Genomic DNA, 23658 nt, shown 5'->3' with positions numbered 1-23658 from the left:
AAAACTTTATCCCTAAAACATTTAAGGTACATTATAAAAGTACATAAAATACATTAAAATATAGAAAAAAGTGAGAAAATTAGGCAAAGGGAAGATAAGGATAGAAAAAAATTCATATGATGCTGCAGGTGAGGTGAGCATACAAATACATGCCACAAGGTTCTTCACACTTGCTAAATGGGAATAACAGAGGAGTCTCTTCCTCTAAGATGTGCTTTAATATCAGGTTTCTTTTTGCTTAATGGGACCCCATAAGGCATCATGATCACAGTGGCTCCTTGGGTCTGAGAAGGGGAGGGCTGTGTGGGGCAGGAAAGGCTCAGAAGGAGAAGTGAGGCAATGTTGGTCAGGAAGTCCCTTCTCACCTGAGACTGGGTCCTGACCTACACCCCAGTCATTCCCTGGTATCCTCCCCAATCTCCCACATCCCAGCCCCACCCCCCACATGATACCCTGAGTACTTACCAAGACCCAAGCAAGAAACTCTGAGTCCTGATTTTCCAAGATTCCTAGAATAAAAATAAAGCAACACATGGTCATTTCATCAGGTGAATTTTAACTGGGAGTATTAAATCTCACTTAAAATTTTTTTTAATTGAAATACAGTTGATTTACAATGTTGTGTTCGTTTCAGATGTATAAATCTCACTTTTGATGATGTTGCTCCTGACTAGAGCCATGGTAGAGGCAGAGCTTCAGATGCAGGCCTGTGGTTTGGGGAAGAGACTCTTTCATCTCCATTTGGGCACTAGAAAGCCCAAAATGTGCTTAGGCTCAGCACAACAACAAAGTGTCCCCACAAAACATAGCTTTTCAGCCCTAATGATCTTCTTCATTAATTTGCTTACAAATGTATTGTCTCTCTCCTTCTAGAATGTGAGTTCCTTGAAGGCAACTTGATGGATAGGGATTATTAAAAGAACAAATACAAAATAATCCTTTAGGCTATTTACACTAAATTATATATATATATATATATATATATATATATATACATATATATATATTTTACATCTTTATTGGAGTATAATTGCTTTACAATGGTGTGTTAGTTTCTGCTGTATAACAAAGTGAATCAGCTATACACATACATACATCCCCATATCTCCTCCCTCTTGCATCTTCCTCCCACCCTCCCTATCCTACCCCTCTAGGTGGTCACAAAGCACTGAGCTGATTTCCCTGTGCTATGTGGCTGCTTCCCACCACCTATCTATTTTACATCTGGTAGTGTATATATGTCCATGCCACTCTCTCACTTTGTCCCAGCTTACCCCTCCCCCTCCCCGTGTCCTCAAGTCCATTCTCTACATCTGCGTCTTTACTCATATCCTGCCCCTAGGTTCTTCAGAACCATTTTTTTTTTTTAGATTCCATATATATGTGTTAGCATACTGTATTTGTTTTCCTCTTTCTGACTTACTTCACTCTGTATGACAGACTCCAGGTCCATTCACCTCACTACAAATAACTCAATTTCATTTCTTTTTATGGTTGATATATTATTTAAAAAAAAAAAAAAACTACACAGGGACTTCCCTGGTGGTCCAGTGGTTAAGAATCCGCCTTCCAAAGCAGGGGAGGTGGGTTCGATCCCTGGTCGGGAACTAAGATCCCACATGCCGCGGGGCAACTAAGCCTGTGCACTGCAACTACTGAGCCAGCACCCTCTGGAGCCCATATGCCACAACTAGAGAGAAGCCTGCACTCTTCAACAAAGAGCCTGTGTGCTGCAACAAAAGATCCCGCATGCCGTAACAAAGATCTTGAGTGCTGCAACTAAGACCCGATGCAGCCAAAATGAATGAATGAATGAATGAATGAATAAATAAATAAATAAATAAAAATTAAAAAGCTGAAAATGCAAACCTAAAAAAACCTACACAAAATTCCTACAAGAAGGTCGGATAGTCCTTAAATGATTCTTCCTTTCCTCATTAACACCTTTGCTTTTCATCCTTAAAAGTTAATCCAGGGAAAGGAAATATATTTTCATTCTCTAAGTAGGGAGAGAACTAGGTGCTCTAATCTTCACTGTAAAGTGTTTGTCTGTGGAGACCCAGACCCAACCCATTTTCCGGTCATCCACCTAACTGCCATCAGAGAAGAAATCAAATTCTCAGAGAGGATGCCTCATAGAATTTTGTAGGGGTCCAGTGTGAGGAGATGAATCTACACTATTGAAACATGGTAGAAAAGTGTATTTCTTATTCTCTGATCAGATGCTCTTATAAGAGCACAACTCTTCTCCTTGCTTCTACCCAAACAAAACAGCACCAACTTTTCCAATAAAATTTTCCACAGCTCGGTTCTTCCAGGTTCTCTCTTGATTCCTCCCCAGTTTGCCTTCTTTAGAGCTAGTAGCCAGTGCTCCTGTTTTTGCATCTATTTCTTTTCGCTGCTTGCTATTATTGTCTATAAAATTCCACCTAAGCAACACATTTCATTTCCTAGCATGGTCCAAAGTGCATCACACTGCAAAGAGTTGAAAGACCCAGGTTTCTGTGCATTTGTTGCAACTAGCTAGGTGACCTCAGAGAAATCACTTCCTTCCTTGGAGTTCAATTTCTTCATAGTACGATGGGGTATTAATACTTATGCCATTCATTCAGCATCACTGTGGTGGGGCTAGAACATGATAATGTATGCTAATGTGTTCACAGTAAACGAATGCAAAGCATAATTATTTTTGGTGCTTTCTGACTCTACTCACCCTCTCAGACATAGTGCTAAATTTTCCATATGAATTGGATATGTCCACCTGGCAGGAAACTATTGCATAAAGGCATGTGTGAAAAATATTTTGAACTGCTAAATAGGAGAAAAATAATTGGACCTCTCCCATGAAAATAATTTGCACCAGGAATTGTTCTTTTAGTAGTTTCTCAGAAAACCACAGGATGTACAGCCAAAAGATCTTGCTTTGTGGTCTAAAAGTCTACTTTTTTTTTTTTTTTTTGGCCGTGCCACAGGGCATGTGGGATCTTATTTCCCCTACCAGGGATCGAACCCATGCCCCTTGCAGTTAAGCTCCGAGTCCTAACCACTGGACCGTCAGGGAATTCCCAAAGTCTGCTGATTTTAAAGGATAGGAATCTAGAGCAAAAGCTATATAGTGGGGAGAATAAAAAAAGACCTACACCAGAACAAAAAAAGCAAAAAAAATACATAAGTGAATAACAGTCTTCCAGGTAGAGATACTTGACATTGATGAATTAGTGAAGATTTATTCATGGGTTACCATGTTCAAGGCAATGTGCAAGGACATGCGGATACAGAGAGGAACAAGGCACCGTTCTCTACCCTTAAGGAGTTCTCTATCCTCTACCTTTTCTGAGGGACACAGAAAAGCAACCATATAATCACAATACAGTGGGGTATATCCTCCCATGGAGGTCTTTGAGAGCACATGGAGGAGCTATCTCAGGTTTGTATTTGCATAACTATGTGGGTGTCATGGGGGAAAAGATCTAGGTAAGGAGTTTCATGTAATTTTAAAATCTTTCAGTGACTCTGAGCACAATAGGGAACCGTAACTTGGTGCAGAAAACTATGCAAAGGCAGAAATTTTTCTAACAAACTCAAATAGGGCAAGGTTATGACACTGGGCACTTGCTGAGCAGCATCTCAGCACCCAAGGTAGGGAGACCTGCCCTAAGTTCCCTTACGACAGTGACTTAGGGAGATAATGATCACTCTGCTATGGGTTTGGAAGGCCACACTTGAGAAACTTGAGAATTGTCAGCCAACACAAACTGCAAAGTAACAAGTACTCAACATGGCCCATTTTATTGCCATTGCTGTTTAAACACCCAGGCCAGATTTTCTTGAATGAAAGCCTTAGAAGATTTTGCACTGTAAGAAAAGTTCAATTAGAGACAAATATTGATACAGTGGTGATAAGTCCCGCATTGAGCCTTAGTGTTTTTATTTCCTTTAACTCTTTCTCTGAATATTTTTACCTGCTAGAAGGAATGATTACCAAATAGAGTTGGTTGTTTTTATTTTTATTTTTAATATTTATTTGTTTATTTATTTGGCTGCACCAGGTCTTAGTTGCAGCACGCGGGATCTTCAGTTGTGGCATGTGGGATCTAGTTCCCTGGCCAGGGATCGAACCTGGGCCCCCTGCACTGGGAGCAGGGAGTGTTAGTCACTGGACTACCAGGGAATTCCTTACAGTTGGTTGTTTGTAAGGTGAGAGGTATTTTCCGTGCATAAGCCATATCTGGTCTCTAAGTCTTATTTTTTCCAGGGGTAATCCCGCGTTCATGTCTTCACAATACTAAGTGGAGGTAGGGTGATTGTTTAGCCCCTCTGATCCATTTGAGCTCTGCTGGATAATAGAAGCCCAAATACTTGACACATTTGATCTAATGAGCCCAAAATACATCATCTGAAAGCTTGTTTGTGTGGCTATAACACCGAATAATGGCCAAGTTTACACATCATGCTGGGCTGTGACAGATGTCCTGGAACCTTCTTTATCCCAGTCATAAGGAATTTTCATGCACACTTCATGACCTTGTGTGACATTGTGCATTGAAACAACTTAATGTAATTGCATTTTATTTCTTAATTCCTCAGCGTTAGCACAGGTGAGGCCACAAAAAGATTCTGTAAGCACATCAAATGTATAATTAGATTGAATTTCTTTCCCATTTGATTCAAAACAGTTGCATTGTACTGGTTTTCCTATTTTATCTGTGTCAGCTACACCAGAAGGAAGTCTCACTGTGTTCATTTTTAGTATGTGCTCCTGTTCAACTCAAAATAAAATCTCCTCTTTCCCAGGTGAACCTGAGCTGCTCGTCTGCTAATATTAGAAATGAATGACATCAGTATGGGGGCACGGGACACACAGCTTTGTCAGTCAAATTTTGGAAATCCTAAATCTTAAATCAAAGCTTCAGGAAAGAGTTACTGCAGAAGGGATATAGCTTCTTGAGAAGCCAAGGTTACATTTCTTCTTTCTGAAGGCAGAATTGTTCTCTCAGTGTCTGAACTTGTTTTAGAACAATGGTTAGTTCCATGGCAGATGCATTAAATATAATTTCTAGTGTCATTTTGTGGAGCATCCATCATGCACTTTTAATTTTAAGGCGATAATAGAATTGTGAGAAGTAAAATCCAGTGTCACTTAGGCACAGTATCAAATGCCACTTGATGCTTACAGGTCCTTTACAAATCAAAGATGCTTAAAGCAGAAGATTAGCAACCTAAATGTGCTGTTTTAAATTGCTTGCTTCTGAATACATATATCTTAGACATTACTCAGAGTTGTAAACTGCTTGGAAGAGAGGAATAGCTAGCTAAAATAGGTACCTTGCATTTGACCAAGAAAGATGCATATTGCATAGGACAAAAATCCCTTATTTAAAGGTTGACACAACAGAGACAACCTGAAAGCACATGTAAGGGACTCCAGTGGCCTTGTCAAGCTGGCAGAAACAAGTTTGGTTTGACCTGGTTTTCATGTGCTCAGATCATTACATCATCTGCTGTTTTAGTCTACTTGAACAACTTTCTGATCCCTCTAAATCACACTCTGCTGTGTGTGGTGCCTTACCTGGAAGCTACTAGTCAAATCTGGGGTATGGAATGAAAAAAAAAAAAAGAAAGAAGGAAAGAAAGAAAGAAATGTACATTTAATCTTTCTTGAAAAATCCAGAGCAGAAAGTATGTGCATTTGTCAGCCAGCTGGTTTTGATAGTTGTATGAGAACATACATTTTGACAGCCATGAAGGTGACTACAAACTGTAATAACGTTTTCTTATGAGGGCACCGTTCATCACTGTTGATAGTGAATAATGATTCATTTGGAAACCGCCAGGCACATAAATGATTTAGCCATGCATTTGGATGACAGACATTGATAAGTAGCACAATGAAACTTTCTTTTCTTTATCTAGTAGCAGCAAAGTAGAATGGGATTATTTCAGATTTTTTGATTTAAAGGTTCAAGTCATTGTCTGTTGTAAATTCCAACTAGGTTCTTATTCATTTCCTTTGGACATATAAAATCACCTGTTGGTCTGTGTCATTCTAGAAAAGTCTACAGAAGTATGGCAAAAAGAGACTTCCCTATAATTAATTAATTAGTTCAATAGAGGTGTACTGAGTTTCAACTACATACCAAGCCTTGTATTAGGGTGTGGGGATGGGCTGAGTAGCAGATAGTTGCTGCTTTCATGGAGCTTACATCATAGAAGGGGAAACGTGTCAAATAGTGAATTGATTATTTGACCATAGTACAAAATAAAAGAACAGTATGCCCTAAGTGAAAAATTGCCCTGTTGGGGAAGCTGACCTGGTCTGGATGGTTAGGAAAAGCTTCCCTAGGCAAGCAGCATTTAAACTGAAATCCAAACAAGTAGGAAGTAACTTAATGAAAAGAGTAGGGATCAGTATTCCAAGCAGAGTCAACAGCACATGCAAAGGCTCAGAGGCTGAAGGAAGCATGGGTAACTGATGAACTAAAAGAAGTACAGGTCAGGGGAAGAGGAGGGTGCAGAGTGAGCCCGGGTGAGTCTGTTGGAGGTGGTACGAAGCAGCTCAAACTGGGCCTTACCGATTATGTTACCGATTTTGGTCTTAATATGAAGGAGTGATGGAAAATTGCTGAAAACCTTAAGCAGGAGAAATGGGGTGAAGGGAGGCAAGAAGAGGAGCTTGGAGGCTGCTTTGGCAATGATGATGATAAGTGATAGTTCAGATTCAGTCCAGGTATTCTTAGTGGGCAAAATCTACAGGACTTGGTGTTTGAATAGGAGGGTGAAAGAGAAGAAGAAGTAAGGGGCCATTCTCAGGTTTCTGAATTGGGCAGCTGGGTGAAGAAAGGTGCTTTTCACTGAAGTGGGGTTCATTCAACAAGCAGAAGGGTTTTGACCACCTTTGGGCATGTGGGCAAGATATCCATGTTAGTTGCCTGGAGCACAGAGCAGGGAGAGGGTTTTTCTGGGTATCAAGGGTAATGAGTGCCATGGGCTGGGGTCAGCTTTGCCAAGGGAGACAGCATTCAGTTAGAGAAGAGGGGGCCAAGGCTCGGCTTTGATGGGCTCCAACATTATAGGTGGCCAAGAGGAAGCTACACTGGCAAAGGAAACTGAGAAGGAGGGGTCAAGATGTAGGAGGAAACCAGAAAGTGATGCTGTCAAAGCTAAAGGTGGAGTCGGTTTCAACAGGGTGTAAGTGGCCAGTACTGAAGGCTGCGGGAGATCCAGCATCGGGAGGACAGAGGAATGCCCTTCACGCTCAGCCCCACAGGGACTGCTGGCGACTTCTGGGCAGTCATTTCAGTGGTTCTGTGAGTGGTTTCAGTGTCCTGTTCAGTGGTTCTGTGAGTGTCAGGTCGGTCAGACTGAGGAGGGGGAGGTACAGAAATAATGCTTACTAACTGTGTGTGACCTTGGACAGGTTACTTAAACTTTTTAAGTCTCTTTCCTCATTCATAAATGGGGATATTAAGAGCTCACTGCTTTTTATTTTCCAAAGAGTGAGAAAATATAAATACAGCACCAGTCCCAGGATACTTCAGTGTTCAATAAATGCTATTTACTTTCTTCCTTTCTTATTTTCTAGGAAAAGTGGTGTCTCAAACACTGAATCTGGTGAGGTTCTGGTTCAGGTACTAAACCTGTTAGGAGGTTGCCTCTGTGGCTTTTAAGACCTACTTCTGTGACTCTATGATCCTCTTACTTCGTGGATTTGTGCTTAGACATTGCAAACTTCCTGAATCTATTTTATGTGAATTGTGAGTCATTTTGCTAGAATCATTAGGATAGTGGGAAACAGGGGATAAAGATAGATAAGGGACGTGAAGGAGAAGGTGACACTTGGTTGGTAAAGGCAGTTTGGAGAAATCATGTGGGTCTGAGAAATTTAGAACCTTTCTTCTGTGATTGCCAGGAGGAGGGAAATAGAGTTATAACACAAAGTTGTGCGGATGGGGCAGAACTTGGTTGTTCTGCAGGGGTGGGGATGGGGAGAAGGGTTGAGAAATGCTCACCAAAATCTACTTATCACTTCAATAAAAGTTACTCACTGCTTTTTCTGTCTCAAGTATCCAAGGCAGCATAATAGCTGGAACTCAATAATTCAGAGTCTTAAATCAGAAGAATCTAGAACCTTTATCTCAGGGCATATCACTTGGGGTTCATGAACTTGAATGAGAAAAAATACATTTTTATTTTCACCAACATCTAACTGAAATGTAGCTTCTCCTTCAAGTATGAATGTAGGCAAGAAACCACAGAAGTACCCACATTAACTGTTACTTTGCCGCGAAAAGGAATTACAGGTATTTTTCTACCACATCACAGTTGCCTCAAAAATTTCAAAAAAATATTTGCACTCACCATTTACACTCATCACCTTTTGGAAATTGTGGTATTCGACGCACTCCTAGAGCTTGTTGTTTAATATATTCACAAAGAAGTGCATGGACTTCCCTGGTGGCGCAGTGGTTAAGAATCCTCCTGCCGATGCAGGGGACATAGGTTCGTGACCCGGTCCGGGAGGATCCCACATGCCGCGGAGCGGCTGGGCCTGTGAGCCATGGCCACTGAGCCTGTGCGTCCGGAGCCTGTGTTCCGCAATGGGAGAGGCCACAACAGTGAGAGGCCCGCGTACCGCAAAAAAAAAAAAAAAAAAAAAGTGGAGTGGCAGGAGGATGAAGGAAGTGGGCCCCCAAATGGGAGAACACACTTTTCCACCTTCCAAATTTTGTCCAAGATCACTTCTATCCTCACAACAGAATGATCACACTTTCCTATGTGAATATCACACATGTACTTGCATTTTCAACACTAAGAAGAGAGAATCTAAAGATTTCAAAGTTTTCTTCACCCTGGGGTGATGATTTATTTTCAAAGAAGTTCCACAAGATGAAGCAAAGGTAGAGCCTTCTCTGTCATCTACTTTGTAATGACAGCTGTGTTAGTTTCCACTGTAATGAGCTGTGTAGTTTTCAAAGGCAAAGTAAAACAAACAAAAAAGCATCTGAGGCAGAGCCCATGCTCCGCATCGTCCCAATTCCGTTTACTGTGCATGAATTTCTTGCTTTCTCTTTAGAAAGTAAAGTCAGCCATGTGATGGAGACTGAGGCATGAGCCTGACTGAGGGGCAGGGTGATATTTAAATATGCACTTAATGAAAAGTATAAGGTTGCTTCTAGCCATTAGGCATTAGTTTGCCTTTCACTTTCCTTGACAGAGGAACATAAAATTAATGCCTGTTTTCTCTGTGTGCCCAATCCTTTACACCTGCTGTCAGAGTGCCATGTATCACAGCGCATATTGTACTCATTGTGTACAAGGTTGTTTCTCCTTCCAGACTGAGATCTGTGAGGGTAGTGACTGTGTCTAATGCATCTGTTTATTCCCAGCACTTAGCAAAGTCCTGGGCACATAGTTGGTGTTCAGTGATGCTCACAGTGGGTGCTCTGATGCCATCGTTTTGCTGTGGATAAAGACTGCATTGTCACTCACTTGTTCTACTCTTGTTGGCTAGGGAGGCTCTGTGGTTTACTGGGAAACACTGGGCAGCATAGTGTGGTGATGATATGCTTATAGTGAAGAAGTGCCTGTACTATTTCCTATCACTGAAACCTTGGGAAGTTACCAAACCTCTCTGTGCCCCATATGTTACTGGGGATAATAACAGAAGCTACCTCACAGGGTTGTTGTGCGGTTTAAGTGTGAGGATTAAAGCCTTTAAAGTAATGCTTCACACATGGTAAATGCTAAGTGCAAGCTGTTATCAGATAGACACAGGTTTGAATCCAAGCTCCGTTCCTGGTAGCTATGGACATCTCATTTCACCTCATACAGGTTCCCTCTTCTGTTAAATGAGTTTCTATGCTCTCCCTGAGTGGAGGGATACAGTAAACATTGTAGCCTTTCACTCTTTCAACCAATGTAGGTGTTAGGGCTCCTTCTTCTATTTTACAAGAGACTGGAGCTTGGGAACCTGCTTAGCAAGATGGATTCTATCTCCACCCATACCATTCCTCTTCTCCCTGACCCTTCAGTTAAGTGTGGTCACTGTTCCAATGGGAGGGTGAATCCCAGCCCTCTAGTATTTACAGCCTCAAAGCCTAGAGCTGGGGCTAAAGGGAGAATCACGACCAAGGTCAACTTCTATGTCCAGCCTGCTCTTACTTGTTAGTTCAGTCAGTCCACCTGCAGGTCACCCCATCTGAACTTTCGGTGTACACTCAAAATCCAGAATATCAATCTGTGGCCCCGCCGCTACCCCCTCCAAAAAATAAGCGACATATTTTAACTCCCACAGATCTCTTCCTTCTCTTTGGCCTCCACAGCCAATCAGTCAGCAAAATCTGAGGAGCCCACTTCTGCACCATCCCTCACCTACATCCTGACTTCTTCGTTACCACCACCAGATCAGACCTTTATATTAATGGCTTCCTACCTGTTCTTCTGCCTTAGAGCCTCTCCTACTCTTTCGCTGTTTATCTCTGATTAGTTTTATACCTTCTTATATGTATGTAGTAACTATTTTTCATGTCTTATTACCTTTCCTCAACTGCAAAGTACTTGATGGAGAGATCCAAGCCTGATTTTATATTTGACTTCCTTATAATACTTTGTCTCATGGAGATACCAGTAAATATTTCATTGACTAAATTAACAATCAAATGACTAAGTCTGAGAAGCCTTTCTTACCTTCCTGATGTGAACTTCCAGAGTTTGATATTATTTTAGTCCTAAGTCTTTTGTGTTTAGATTGACTATTAAAATTCAGTTGTACCTATTCAACATCATAGTGCAATAAGGTGATACAAAGAAATAAAAGGCATGCAGATCGAAAAGGAATAATAAAACTGACTCTTGTTGAAGACAACATGATTGTCTATGTAGAAAAATCCCAAAGAATCTACCAAAGAGCTCCTTGAACTAATAAGTGAATTTAGCAAGGTTGCAGAATACAAGGTCAATATACGAAAGTCAATTGTATTCCTATTCCTATTCCTAGGAGCCCAGTTCTGCACCATCCCTCACCTACATCCTGACTTCTTTGTTACCACCACCAGATCCGACCTTTATATTAATGGCTTCCTACCTGTTCTTCTGCCTTAGAGCCTCTCCTACTCTTTCGCTGTTTATCTCTGATTAGTTTTATACCTTCTTATATGTATGTAGTAACTATTTTTCATGTCTTATTACCTTTCCTCAACTGCAAAGTACTTGATGGAGAGATCCAAGCCTGATTTTATATTTGACTTCCTTATAATACTTTGTCTCATGGAGATACCAGTAAATATTTCATTGACTAAATTAACAATCAAATGACTAAGTCTGAGATGCCTTTCTTACCTTCCTGATGTGAACTTCCAGAGTTTGATATTATTTTAGTCCTAAGTCTTTTGTGTTTAGATTGACTATTAAAATTCAGTTGTACCTATTCAACATCATAGTGCAATAAGGTGATACAAAGAAATAAAAGGCACGCAGATCGAAAAGGAATAATAAAACTGGCTCTTGTTGAAGACAACATGATTGTCTATGTAGAAAAATCCCAAAGAATCTACCAAAGAGCTCCTTGAACTAATAAGTGGATTTAGCAAGGTTGCAGAAGACAAGGTCAATATATGAAAGTCAGTTGTATTCCTAGCAATGAACAATTGGAATCTGAAACTTCAAAGAAAAAACTGTTTGCAATAGCACCCCAAGAATGAAACATTTATTCACAAATCTATCCAAATATGGGCAGTATCTGTATGCTAAAAGCTAGAAAACATTAAAGAAAGAAATGGAAAAGGATTTAACTAAACGGAGAGACATAACATGTTCATGGATTGCAAGACTCAATATTGCTAAACTATCTATTCCCCTCAATTTGATCTGTGGAGTAAAGATAATTCCAATTCAAATCCTAGCAAAATGTTTTATACAGATCAACAAGGTGATTCTCAACTTTATACGGCAAGGTGAAAGAAGTGGAATATTCAAAAGAATTTGAAAAAGAATAAAGTAGGAATCACTCATATTACTTGATTTCAAGATTTAATATAAAGTTACAGTAATCAAAGCAGTGTGGTATTATCACAAGGAATGAAGCACATATAAATGGAACAGAATAGATAGTAAATGGAATAGAATAGATAAGCCAGAAATAGGCCCACACAAATATAGTCAACTGATTTTTGACAAAGGTGCAAAACCAATTCAACAGAGAAAGGATAGTCTTTTCAAGAAATGGTGTTGGAACAAATGGAACAATTGTCCATATGTAAAAAAAAAAAAAAAAAAAAAAGAACCTGATACACACCTCTCATCTTAGGCAAAAATTAACTCAAAATGGATCATAGTCCTAAATGTAAAATTTTATATTATGAAACTTCTAGAAAAAAATGATATGAGAGAATCTGTGAGACTTTAGGTTAGGTAAAAGTTTTTTAGATATAGTACCAAAAGGATGATCCATAAAAAATTTGAAAAATTGGGCTTCATAAAAATTTAAGACTTTTGCTCTGTGAAAGACACTGTTAGTAGAATGAAAAGACAAGCTACACACTGGAAGAAAATAACTGCAAAAACCCAATAAAAGGTGGCCTGTGTCTAGTCAAAAGTGTTGAACAGACACTTCACTAAAGAAGATATCTGGATAGCAATTAAACATATGAAAAAGTGCTCAACATCATTAGGCATTAGGGAAACACAAATTAAAACCATAATGAGATACCACTACACACTTATTTGAATGTATAAGATAAAACCAAACACAATGCCAAGTGCTGGCAAAGATGCAGAACAAATGGAAACTCATACATTGCTGGTGGAAATGCAAAATGATACGCCCCACTTTGGAAAACAGTTTAACAATTTCTTATAAAGTTAAACATACTCATACCATATGACTCGGCAATTCCACTCCTAGATATTTACCCAAGTCAATCAAAAACTTGTTTACACAAACAACTTTAGGAAAATATTTATAGCAAATTTATTCATAATCCACTGAAAACTAGAAACCACCCAGATGCCTGTCAACTGATGAATGGATAATCAAATTAAGGTGTATTCATACAATGGGATACCACTCAACAAGAAAAAGAAATAAACTATTGATTCATGATTCATGCAATAATATAAATGCAGTTAAATACATTTTGCTAAATCAAAAGGCTACATATTGTATGAGTCCATTTATATGACATTCTGGGAAGGATTATAAGGGCAGAGAAAGATAAGTAATTATCAGGAGTTAGAGGTGGGTGGAGAGATTGACTACAAAGAGGCAGTATGAGGGATACTTTGGGGTTATGAAATTTATTCTGTATGGTGCTGTGGTGGAATGACTGTGCATTTATCAAAATCCATACAACTGAACAAACACAAAAAATGAATTATACACTCTATGCAAATTAAAAAAAAATCTACCAGGATGTCAGGGGAACCCAAGATGAGATGCAGACTGTGAGATATGAATCTAACTGTATTACAAATGGATGACATACCACACAGAAGTGGGTGGGGAATGAAGGATCTAACTTAAATAACTTTTGACTGGATACCATAAGGCTAAGAACAAAAAGAATTGTACACAAACACTGTTGTCTAGTTGGCAAATTTGTCTCTCACAGGGGTATGAATTAGCAATTTTGAAACTAAGGTTGAATACTAACGTTGACAAAGAAGAAATGTAGTGAGTGAACACTAGACCCAGAAACTAAACAAAAATAGAACAAAATTGAGGACCCTTTGAAGCCAACATCCCTTTCTCATTTAGTTTCATTTTATATGTAAACACTCTCACATTGACAGAACATTGGTTGTTTGTTTCTTCTTTGCTTTTCTAATTCAGCAGATGTTTACTCAGCAGCTACTAAGATGCATCCAGAGTTCATCACTGATTTTGAGGTTAATGCATGCTCTTTCTCTCCAGAAGAATAACAAATCAAAAACTGACCTGGGAACTAGTGAGAACTGAATGCAGTTGGCCCGTGATGATTTTGAGCTGTTATAAATGGCTAATGATTGGTCAGTCTGGAGTGTTGGATTTAGTTTATTTTCATTCTCCAACCTCTATGTTGGTCTTTTATAATTCTTCTGGATATCTTAGCTTGTGATGTCTCAAAAGTAGGGAAACTGCACCTCATTCTGTGGTGACAGTGCTCACTAGAGGGCAGAGAACTGCACCTTCTCGTGGTGACTAGGAAAACACTCACCTACAGCCATGAGAATTGCTCTCCAAAATGAGGAGCTCTCTCTGTTCCAGTCCTTTCTGATTGCACTTGATACAAAGGGAAAGCTCTGCCTATAGATCCATGAAAGGGAGGACGGGAGAGAAGACCACCCTCTTATGAAACAGCAAGGCATCAGAATATATTCTTTAGGACCTTAAGATCTTTCTGAAATTCTCTTGAAAATGAAATCAAAGTTCTCTCTCCTTGGGCTTGGGTAAATTTTTACTAATACATATAATTTTTAAAAATGGACTCCAGGCATTTTAAAATAATCAACACATGGCAACTATAGAATCCTGTGAAATAATCTTGCTTTATGCATTTGTGAATTAGTCCATCCTCAGAAATTAATTAATTTCAGTTGGTTAAAATCATTAGTGGTACTTCATTCAAGTTGACTAACTGGTCCTAAGCAAGATTTAGATGGTAGGAATTCACAGGATAGGGCTCAATATTGATGGCAGAATAGCTGAGGATCTGATAATTCTTTGATGTGGCCCCAAAGAAGTCAATTTCCAACTCCAGTATCATCATCATATGATGAGAAGGAAAATCATGATGGGAAGTAGGTGCTGTCTACACAATGGCAGGCAAAGAGCTGGTTATTTTAGTAAGAACTGATGAAGCCTAATTTTTTGACAGTATGATGCCAAACTGGACGATTGAATAAAAGTTTTGAATCCACTTTGAATCTACTAGGATGTTTAACATCTATAACACATGTCTTTGACTTTTTAAATGGAAAAGTAGGACTTCCCTGGTGGTATGGTGGTTAAGAATCCGCCTGCCAATGCAGGGGACATGGGTTCGATCCCTGGTCCGAGAAGATCCCACATGTGGAGCAGCAATTAAGACTGCGTGCCACAACTACTGAAGCCCTCGCGCCTAGAGCCCGTGCTCCACAATGAGAGAAGCCACCACAATGAGAAGCCCGCTCACCACAACAAAGAGTAGCCCCCACTTGCCGCAGCTAGAGAAAGCTGATGTGCAGCAACGAAGACCCAATGCAGCCAAAAATAATGAATGAATGAATGAATAAATAAATAAATAAATAAAATGGAAAAGTACAGGCAATCATCTATTTTTTATTTTTCACGTATTGAGTAAACATAAACACACTTTATTTTCCCTGTAGCTGAACTCGGCTTTTTAATAATAGCAACAATTTATAGAGTACCTACCATATGCCAGCACTGTCCTAAGTGCTTTTACACATAATTCACACATATAAAGGCACACAGTCTTTCCAAGTAGACGCTCCTGTGCTCATTTTATCCATGAGGAGGTGGTGGCTGAGGTTAGGTAACAGACCAGGGTCCCACACACCTAGCATGTGGCAGAGTCAGGAGCAGAACTCTGTCTGCTGTTGAAGTGTGTGTTCCTTCCACTGTTCCCTGCCTTCACATGGCCTGCACATCGGAAATGACCCAACTGTTAGTGATTCCCTAGAGAGACAGGCAGTGATGGGGTCCCTGCCTGGAGTAGGCCATTTTGGGAGGCCTAGGGAAGAGAGAAATTGAGTTTCTGCGACTCTTGCGAGGCTTCCACACCTGCTCCTGGTGCCTCCCCATCTGTTCTGGGCCCCCCAACCTCCCACCTCTGACTGTAGCTTTCCACAGTCTCTGTGATTGATGCCATGGCAGTGGTAGGAGTTGGTGAACTGCCACTCATCTCACCCCTCTCCCCATCAGCCTTCAGACTGAAACAACTGGAGAAGAAAATAGGCAGAAGGAAATGTACCACTCATACTGGTTCACATTTCAACAGAACTGATTTCCTCCTGTTCTTTGCTCTTTGAAAAGAGAAAAAAAATGAAGTCATCAGTGTGCTCTGCTGATTGGAGAAGGGATGACCAATGGGGCTGGAATAGACCACGTTCACAACTTGTGGGGTGTGGGGTTAAGGGCATGGAAAGGGGAATGGGAAGGAAAGTTCAGAAGGACTGAGGTAGCCTTGCCTGAAAAAGAAGGCTGGATCAAGAATGATTTTTAGCACAACCATCCAATGAACACTTTGGAGTTACCGTGGGCAGGGAGCTAAGGACATAACCTTGAATAATTCACATCTCAAAGCTGGATTATTCATTCACTCAGTACATGTTTATTGAGCACCTACTGCAGACATTCTTCTAGGTTCCAGGGCTGTGACAGTGAACAAAACAAATCAGATTCTTGACCTCATAAGGCTTACATTCTAGTGGGGTGGCCACAGTAAATAAGTCAACACAGTAATAAGTTCAGTGAATGAGAGGTGCTCTGAAAACATAGACGCTGGCTCATGGCAAAGGCAAGGTGGTCAGTGGAAGCCCCTCTGAAGAGCTGACACCTAAGCAGGGGCATGAAGGATGAGAAGGAGCCAAGTCAACCCCAAAAAGATCTTGGGGAAGAGAGTTTCAGACAGAGAGATAAGCAAGGCCCTGAGATGGGACAAGCTCAAGGAGCAGAAGGAAGAGACTGTGATGGAGGTGAGTGTGTGAGGCAGGTGCAGTTCAAGATGAGGTTAGAGAGAGAGATGGGAGCCAGGACTTACAAGGCTGCTGGCAACCAGCTTAACTCTCTACCTGGGCAGCGAAGGTAGAAATGGTCCCCAAATTGCTATGGACTGTATACGAAGAACTATTTTATTTAAATAGAGCTGTAAAATAGAGAGCGGATTAATCTTTGCTGGAGAAGTTTTAGAAGAGAACTGAGACTTTGTAGATCAGGGTAAGGAAGCTTCATCTGGGGCCAGGTCACACCTCCCTAGACTGGTGATGGTTGTGGCGTTTGGGACCTCGGGTTGTCTTGTTGCACAGCTCTGGGGGCCCATTGTATTCTATGTGCATAACCTCCATTTCCCAGCTGTACAGTTCAGTGGTCCTGTCTTGGGCTCCCTGCTTCCCCTTTCTGTACCCCTTTCCTTTATGGTATTCTCTTTTGCTCCTTCTGGTCTCAAGTATCTCCAGTTCTCAGGCTCTGTCTCTTTTCCTTTTATCAAATTCTGCTCTCAGGAAAGTCAGAACAACTCATTCTCACTAAGGTGTAAATGATCAACATGAACAAAGTGCTGGAAGAGGAAATCAGCACCCTGTGATTCTCAGGAATCAGGAAGAAGTGCTCTTCGCATGTGCGTCTGTTTGGAATGCTTTTCTCACATATTCTCACTCAAGACCCAGCTCCAAATTCCCCTTCCCAAGGAGGCTCCCTAAGGAAGAGCTATTAACTTCTTCCACTGAGTTTGCATCTCAGTTCTGCCCTTCCTGTGTTACTTTGTTCATTGTCTGATTGATCTGTCGCCCTACAGGCTTGTGGACTTCTTGAGGACAGACACCATATCTCATTCTCCTGTTCCTCGGGCCCTGACATGATGCCATGCTCATGTTGACCATCTGAACAAGGAGCTGGGAATGGTCATTAAGAGCTGTGTTTACTTTGATCATAGTAGGCTATGATTTTCACGGGGCTGAGTTTAATTAATGCTTATTAGAAAAACTTCCTTTTTTTTTTTTTTTTTTTTTTTTTTTGCGGTACACAGGCCTCTCACTGTTGTGGCCTCTCCCGTTGTGGAGCACAGGCTCCAGAGCACAGGCTCAGTGGCCATGGCTCACGGGCCCAGCCGCTCTGTGGCATGTGGGGTCTTCCCAGACCGGGGCACGAACCTGTGTCCCTTGCATCAGCAGGTGGACTCTCAACCACTGCACCACCAGGGAAACCCAAAACTTCCTTTCTTGACAGACCTGCATTCATTACAACTTTGATTTCTTCAATATTGTAAATATTGCAGCCTGAATTACTACCCATTTAAGATGCATTGGTTGACAAATTTCCTCTTTTAACATGCAAATATTCCTAATGGGGTTAAGTCCATTCATTCATACAAAACACATTTATTGTGTCTCTGCTCTGTGCAACACACGGTCTCATCACTCACACCAAAATACTAAGGAGTTTACAAGGAACTGCTTTTTTTCCCCCATGTAATGAATCAAGAATCCCAAGTCAAGGCCTTATAATTCTACTTTTTCTAATCTACCTAGTGGAAAATTTAGAGATCTGCAATTAGTTTTATGTACAAAAATATGGATTGTAATCATTATTTATAATGGTCAAAGGAAGAAAACCATTCAATAATACGAGGAGAATCAAAGTAAAGTTTCATCAGTATGATGGATTCTTATGTAACTACTTAAAATTACATTAAAAAGAATGTTTTATTAACACAAGAAACGCTTGCATTACCATGTTAAATGATAAAAGCAGGATATAAAACTTGTTGCAGTATGATCTTTTAAAATGCACAGAAGAAATCCTGTGAGGAAATTCACTAAAAATGTAAATAGTGGTAGTTCTTCTAAGTGGTAAGATATTGGTTGACTTTTAGTTTCCATATATTTATATTTTATAAACATTTTGTACTTAGCATGTATTGCTTTTATGATGGAAAAAAGGAAATATATTGTATTGGAAAACCAGAACCACTTTTCCTAGTTGCTAAGATCAATCACAGAAAGAGGATAGGACCGGAGGGGATGGGGACAGCTTTATAGGCAAGATGAGCCTGTGCCTGTGTGAGAACAGCACGGAGGGCCCAGCTGGCAGTCTAGGGTGCTGCCCCCTGCAGGTGGAATCGGGAAAAGCGAATACCAGGAGATGGGAGGGCACAGAAGACACGTTCTGGGGTAGCTCCATCTTGCCTAGGGCAAGCCTAGGATGAAACTGTGAATCCTCCAGGTTTGGCCAAGTAGAACAAAGGCTCTGGTCCCAGACTAGCTGCCCAGCTGATCAAGAACCACCTTTCTGGGTTTGTTTCAACACAGCTATAGTGAGCTTTTAGTCTCAGCAGGGATCACTTTCTTTTGGCATTTTTTGTAGCTTAAGACTCTGTTGTTAGTGTAGTTTATCACCGTCTAGTGATGTTAACTAACCATCACAAGGAGCTGAACTTCTAGGCCTGACTGAAGGTTACAGCAGATCTCCGAGGGCTGCAGAAACTCAACCCTGACCCCGCAGGAACAAAACACCTACATACAGCTCGGGACCCCCAGTGAGCTCTCTTAAGTTTTGCTTCTGAATCTTAAGCTCATCTTGCTTATGGCTGATACCTTCTTTTCTCATTCTCCTCAAACAGAAACATTCAGCAACAAAGCCTCAAACTGTTTTGCACGAAGTCATTTTTGACTACTCTTCCCATAACACCCCTACCCTCCTCAAAAGAAAAAAATATTTCAAGTGAAAGTGGAGACAAGGAGGTGTAATGTTGAGAAGCTGGAATCAGCAGCAAAGATGTCTGATTTTAAGGCTGGGCTCCACCCATCACTCAAACCAGGTTGCTGGGCTAGGCACTTAGCCTCCCCAAGCCTCAGTGTCTCCATATGTGAAATATGCATAAACACAGTGCCTTGCCTAATCTGCTCACAGGTAGTAGGGAGGATCAAATGAGATAAAGTATGTTAAGGCCTACAGAGTTTTAGAGGTCTTTACAAATCTTAGTTATTGCCATGATAATAACTAATGGGATTAATAGCTTCAGGAGCTGCTGCTTAAGGTGAAACAGTGGGGAAAAGGCAATCCATCATTTCTGTGCTCTCAGGGGGAACAGTAGCCTTAGGTTCCATGGACTGGTGGACAGACTTTGTAGTGAATCAAATCATTCACACTGTTAAGAACTCTGCTGAAATGTTCTGTGTAGCCAGTTATGCAGCAAAAAGAAAAAAAAAAAGGGTTTAAAGAATGAAATTAGAACACTACCTAATACCATACACAAAAATAAACTCAAAATGGATTAAAGACCTAAATGTAAGACCAGACACTATAAAACTCTTAGAGGAAAACATAGGAAAAACACACTTTGACATAAATCACAGCAAGATCTTTTATGACCCACCTCCTAGAGTAATGAAAATAAAAACAAAAATAAGCAAATGGGACCTAATTAAATTTGAAAGCTTTGGCACAGCAAAGGAGATCATAAACAAGATGAAAAGACAACACACAGAATGGGAGAAAATATTTGCAAATGAAGCAATGGACAAAGGATTAATCTCCAAAATATACAAACAGCTCATGCAGCTCAATATCAAGAAAACAGACAATCCAATCAAAAAATTGTGAAAGACCTAAATAGACATTTCACCAAAGAATACATACAGATGGTCAAGACGCACATGAAAAGATGCTCAAAATCACTAATTATTAGAGAATATGATACAGTGATACAATGAGGTGTCACCTAACATGGGTCAGAATGGCCATCATCAAAAAAATCTACAAACAATAAATGCTGGAGAGGGTGCGGAGAAAAGGGAACCCTTTTGCAGTGTTGGTGGGAATGTAAATTGATACAGCCACTGTGGAGAACAGTATGGAGGTTCCTTAAAAAACTAAAAATAGAACTACCATATGACCCCACAATCCCTCTACCAGGCATATACCCTGAGAAAACCATAATTCAAAAAGACACATGCACCCCAATGTTCATTGCAGCACTATTTACAATAGCCAGGACATAGAAGCAACCTAAGTGTCCATCGACAGATGAGTGGATAAAGAAGATATGGCACATATATACAATGGAATATTACTCAGCCATAAAAAGGAATGAAATTGGGTCATTTGTAGAGACATAGATAGATCTAGAGACTGTCATACAGAGTGAAGTAAGTCAGAAAGAGAAAAACAAACATCATATATTAATGCATATATGTGGAACCTAGAAAAATGGTACAGATGAACTGGTTTGCAGGGCAGAAATAGAGACACAGATGTAGAGAACAAATGGCAGAAATAGAGACACAGATGTAGAGAACAAACGTACGGACACCAAGGGGGGAAAGTGGCGGGGGTGGTGGTGGTGGTGGGATGAATTGGGAGATTGGGATTGACATGTATACACTAATATGTATAAAATGGATAACTAAGAAGAACCTGCTGTATAAAAAAATAAATAAAATAAAATTCAAAAAACACAATCAAACTAAAAATAGAACTACCATATGACCCAGAAATCACACTACTGGGCATATACCCTGAGAAAACCATAATTCAAAAAGACACAAGTACCCCAGTGTTCATTGCAGCACTATTTACAATAGCCAGGACATGGAAACAACCTAAATGTCCATCAACAGATGGATAAAGAAGATGTGGTACATATATATAATGGAATATTACTCAGCCCTAAAAAGAAGTGAAATTGGGTCATTTGTAGAGATGTGGATGGACCTAGAGTCTGTTATACAGAGTGAAGTAAGTCAGAAAAAGAAAAACAAATATCATATATTAGTGCATATATGTGGAATCTAGGAAAATGGTACAGATGAACCTATTTGCAGGGCAGGAATAGAAATGCAGAAGTAGAGAACAGATGTGTGGACAGAGGGAGGGAAGAGGAGGGTGGGATGAACTGGGAGATTAGGTTTGACATAAATACACTACCATGAGTAAAATAATAGCTAGTGGGAACCTGCTGCATAGCACAGGGAACTCTGCTTGGTGCTCTGTGATGATCTAGATGGGTGGGAGGAGGGGGAGGGAGATCCAAGAGGGAGGGGATATAGGTAGACATATAGCTGATTCACTTCACTGTACAGCAGAAACTACACAAGATTGTAAAGCAATTATACTCCAATTTAAAAAAAGAGAAATATTCTGAATAGAAGTGAAGACAAATATTTTGTGACAAAAGAAAGTTCATATTCCCTCCTTTTTCATTGAGACCTGCACTCAAATTCAGGACAACGTAAGAAATTAGGAAGTGATTTCGCTTAAATTATCAAGGTAGTAAATAGTGTGTGTGCGTGTGTGTGTGTGTGTGTGTGTGTGTGTGTGACAGGGGTGGAGAGGAATAGGATAAGCAGAATTGAGGCGAAAAATAGGAAGAAAAATAAAATATCATGTTCAGACTAAACTGAAGTTCCTTTGTGCAATTGCAAATTATTTTATAAATAGTTCCGAGTTTCCTACTTCATTTGTTTATTCAACAAATACGTGTTAAACGTCCACTGTATGCAAGGGATGACAAGGCAGTAGAAAAGACAAACACACTTTGCCCTCATGGTCTTTAAAGCTGGGGAGATAAACATTACACAAATAATTATGTTATTACATTGTGTTAGGGTTACAAAGGAGAAGTACAGGGTACAATGAGCACATCCCCCATGTTGTCAAAGGCCTAGTGTATCACAGCCTAAGACATCCTTATTATAAAACCCCTCAAGAAGAAGTCACTGTGAAATCTAGAACCAAAACCAAAAAGGAATGAATTTTTTGAGCATTTAAAGCAGAGAATAAGCGCTCTCAAGGTCAGTCCCTGGATCTGATTATGGCTATTTCACTTATTCTGTTTAAGGCTTTACTTCCACATCTATAAAATAGATATTTCTTAGTTTTTATCTGTTAGGATTACTGAAGGGACTTAAAAATTATTCATGTACAAAGCCTAGCTCAGTACCCACCATACAGTAAGCACTCAGTAAGTGTTACCTGTTATAATTATTACCTTATAAGCTATTGTCTAATGGACTTTAAGTTGTGAAACTTGCAAGCAATTTTTGATAGGCTCCTAGAAAGCTTAGAATCAAATATGTGGCCCAGAGGATAACAATTTTACATCGTTAGAGTATGCATATTTAATCTCATCCTTGGCTCTATTTTTGGTCACCACCTTATTTTTCTTGACTAGAATAACACATGGTATGGATGAATGGGTGGATGGAAGGATGGAGTGATGGATGGATACATGAATGAACTCTCTCAACTAAGTCAAGAAATAGCTCTTTCAGGTAGATAAATAGTACTTGGGAGTTGGACATTCTCCCTACAATTTCACAGAACAAGGAGAACTCTGACTCATACTAACTCATTCCTTGACTTTTATATCTCCTCAGACATGAATGGATACATTGCTTCCCTGAGTTAACACTTAATGGATCTAAATGCTGCAAAAAACAACCACAACCACAAGAATCAACTGAGTAACTAATCCACAAGGTAGACTTAGACAATGTTTTACAGGTCAAAATTCACCTATGCTCCTACCCTCTATTGTTTGTGCCTTTCTTTCCATGGTTATAATACAAAAGAAGCTGTCAAGATGATTCCATTACTGGGTTCAGTCAGTGGCTACTTATGTCTCTAGACTCTTGGATATACACATACACAGGTAATCTTTCCTTTCAGAACTCCAGTATATACAAAGAATTTACTGGGAGATTTCTTGCTGCATCACTGTACACTGTTATTTAGGAAGAATAATAGAAACAAAAAGCAAAGAATCTTAAATCTGGAAGTGGAATAGTCCCACTTAACTAGAGACCATACATCTTGGTTAATCCAGGCCAGCCTCTGATTACTTGGTGCACAGTTATTCTTGGGACCACCCCTTCTTTCACTTTCCAGAGTATACTACTTTGGATAATAAAGTATGTGATCACCTTAATCTAATCCAGTTGTTAACTATGTGACCTTCAGCA

The 23658-nt window shown here is 40.0% G+C and overlaps 1 protein-coding gene across 5 annotated transcripts in view; it reads right to left on the bottom strand.

Annotated features, from left to right (window-relative positions):
* KCNAB1 (potassium voltage-gated channel subfamily A regulatory beta subunit 1) overlaps positions 1 to 23658 on the bottom strand; it is a 415500-nt gene that overhangs the window by 113344 nt on the left and 278498 nt on the right. For all 5 annotated transcript variants that reach the window (XM_060099973.1, XM_060099977.1, XM_060099974.1 and 2 more), the window contains exon 2: positions 466 to 509. In XM_060099973.1, coding sequence (XP_059955956.1) covers positions 466 to 509 — 44 coding nt within the window. The remainder of the gene's footprint in view (positions 1 to 465; positions 510 to 23658) is intronic.

This window comes from Mesoplodon densirostris, chromosome 5 (assembly GCF_025265405.1).
Source record: "Mesoplodon densirostris isolate mMesDen1 chromosome 5, mMesDen1 primary haplotype, whole genome shotgun sequence".
Classification (NCBI taxonomy): Eukaryota; Metazoa; Chordata; class Mammalia; order Artiodactyla; family Ziphiidae; genus Mesoplodon; species Mesoplodon densirostris.
Note: the sequence above shows the minus strand (reverse complement) of the source record. Positions and strands in the feature narration are given on the sequence as shown.